The 2,456-nt window shown below is 43.2% G+C and overlaps 1 protein-coding gene across 1 annotated transcript; it reads left to right on the plus strand.

The window, feature by feature from the left end:
- The first annotated feature begins 239 nt into the window (after window positions 1-239).
- OR52L1 (olfactory receptor family 52 subfamily L member 1) lies at window positions 240-1,565 on the plus strand. Its single transcript, XM_003586967.4, has one exon. The coding sequence runs from the start codon at window positions 424-426 to the stop codon at window positions 1,435-1,437; it is 1,014 nt and encodes a 337-aa protein (XP_003587015.3). The 5' UTR covers window positions 240-423; the 3' UTR covers window positions 1,438-1,565.
- The last annotated feature ends 891 nt before the right edge of the window (window positions 1,566-2,456 follow it).

Consider the following 2,456-nt stretch of genomic DNA (forward strand, 5'->3'; position numbering starts at 1 on the left):
CTGAGAGGAAAGCAAAAGGTGGGTGATATGTGCCCTCCAGGCATTTCAGATTTTGTACCTGCCCTGGTCACAGTTTTGGGGCAATATTTTTTATTATCATTGAGTTACAAAAAAGATAGTTGAAGTGATGTATAGATTTATAATCCACAAGAACTGACTCTTATTGATAATACAGAAATACAAGTGTGTAATCCTCTCTTACACTGAAAAGACAACTATTTCACACTGTGTCTGTCTTTTAAGACTAACACATATAAATAAACATATCTAGTTTAAAGATTTTTGTTTTAACTCTGCAGAAGTTAAACATAGTAGCTATTTAATTCGTATTTCTTGTTACGTGGGGCTTTCAGAAGCACTGAATCATCATGATAAGAGACAGACATAGCAAAAGTTTGAAATAGAGAGTTATGGGGACAAAAAATGCACCAGGAATGGAGAAATTATGATTTTCTTTTTGTCTCTTCCCTTTCCAAGCCATTGATGACAACCCTGAGTAATTCCAGCTGGAGGCTGATCGAGCCATCCTTTTTCCTGATCGGCATCCCGGGTTTAGAGGAAAGCCAGCACTGGATAGCACTGCCGCTGTGTGTCCTTTACCTCCTTGCCCTACTGGGCAATGTCACCATCCTCTTCACCATCTGGACTGACCCATCCTTGCACCAGCCTATGTACCTCTTTCTGGCCATGCTTTCTGGCATTGACCTGGTCCTGGCCTCCTCCACAGCACCCAAAACCCTTGCAGTGCTCCTGGTTCATGCCCATGAGATTGGGTACACCGTCTGTCTGATCCAGATGTTCTTCATTCACGCGTTCTCTTCGATGGAGTCAGGGGTACTTGTGGCCATGGCTCTGGATCGCTATGTAGCCATCTGTCACCCTCTGCACCATTCTACCATCCTGCATCCCAGGGTCATAGGGCGCATTGGGATGGCAGTGTTGGTGCGGGGGATACTCCTCCTCCTCCCCTTCCCCATCTTGTTGAGGAGACTTGTCTTCTGCCAGGCCACCGTCATAGGCCATGCCTACTGTGAACACATGGCTGTGGTAAAACTCTCCTGCTCAGACAGCACAGTGAACCGAGCCTATGGGCTGGCAGTGGCACTGCTTGTGGTTGGTCTAGATGTCCTGGCCATTGGTGTTTCCTATGCCCTCATCCTGCAGGCGGTGCTGAAGGTACCAGGGGGTGAGGCCCGACATAAGGCCTTTAGCACATGTGGATCTCATATTTGTGTCATCCTGGTCTTCTACGTGCCTGGAATATTCTCCTTCCTCACTCACCGCTTTGGCCGGCAGGTGCCCCATCATGTCCATGTTCTTCTGGCCACACTCTACCTCCTGGTGCCACCAGCACTCAATCCTCTGGTCTATGGGGTGAAGACTCAGCAGATCCGCCAGCGAGTACTCAGGGTGTTTGACATAAAAGGACAGATCTGAACACATCCCAATCATTTTCTTCAGAGGTTCTTGCCAGCCATGCTGCCAGGAGCCCATGTTTGGTGTTGGCTATATGGATCGAGTCCACTGCTATTGTGAGAAGTCCTTCTGGTTGTAATAGTCTCATGGCAAAGAATGTCATGAACACTTGGCGCCACGGCTGATTGGGGTGTGCCTGGAGAGCTAAACTTGTAAATATTTTCTCCATTCTTTCTTTCATGATCCTGACATTTCTCTACACCTGGTGATGGAGGGATTTGAGGATAGGAGAAATAGATGATAGCTCTGATATGCCATTATTCCTGTCTCTGTCTAATGATGGACTGTACAACACATCTGGAGTGGGTAAGGGAAGTTTTAATGTTTGCCTAGTTTTAGTTCTGAGTGTCATCAACGCTTGTAAGTGTTGTGAGCTTCAGGTCACCAGGTTCTTATGTAGTGAGTCTTTCTTAAAGCATTTGAGACAGCCACAATGTGAGAGAATACCTTTCACTGCAATATAGGTGCTATTTATTTAAAATAAACTTAAGTGGGGCAGGTAACATAATAGGTTCTGGAAATAATGTGATATGATCTCTATTTTAAATGAAAAAACACGTGTAGTGATTTCTCTTTTTTAAAAGGCCTATTTGTATTTTAACTTTATTGTGTTTTAATTTACCTATAATTTTACTTAAGATAAAAAAGGGAAGAAATATTGAACATATTTGTGTTTTATAAGTACCAATTTAACAAAGCAGAAGTAGCTATGTATTTATTAGTGTCTCATAACTGTAACATGTGTAGAGTCTGGTGTTAATAAACATAGCTTTCTTAGTAAATGTAGAAGCAGTTATGCTACTTAAACTGTTTCTAGAACGTGGATACCTAGTGATGTCAGTTAGACCTCCTACCATCTCTGCTAGCAGGAGCTGGGTAAAAGCTTACAAGAGGATTGTCACAATTGCTTTGTTTTCTGTTTGTCAGATGTTGCCCTACTATTGAACTTAACTATTTTGAGTCCCTAAAAAGTTTCAATT

This window comes from Bos taurus, chromosome 15 (assembly GCF_002263795.3).
Source record: "Bos taurus isolate L1 Dominette 01449 registration number 42190680 breed Hereford chromosome 15, ARS-UCD2.0, whole genome shotgun sequence".
Classification (NCBI taxonomy): domain Eukaryota; kingdom Metazoa; phylum Chordata; class Mammalia; order Artiodactyla; family Bovidae; genus Bos; species Bos taurus.

Excerpts from the sequence above, each read along its gene's own strand:
- OR52L1 (XM_003586967.4), top strand. The coding sequence starts at position 424 with ATGCACCAGGAATGGAGAAATTATGATTTTCTTTTTGTCTCTTCCCTT.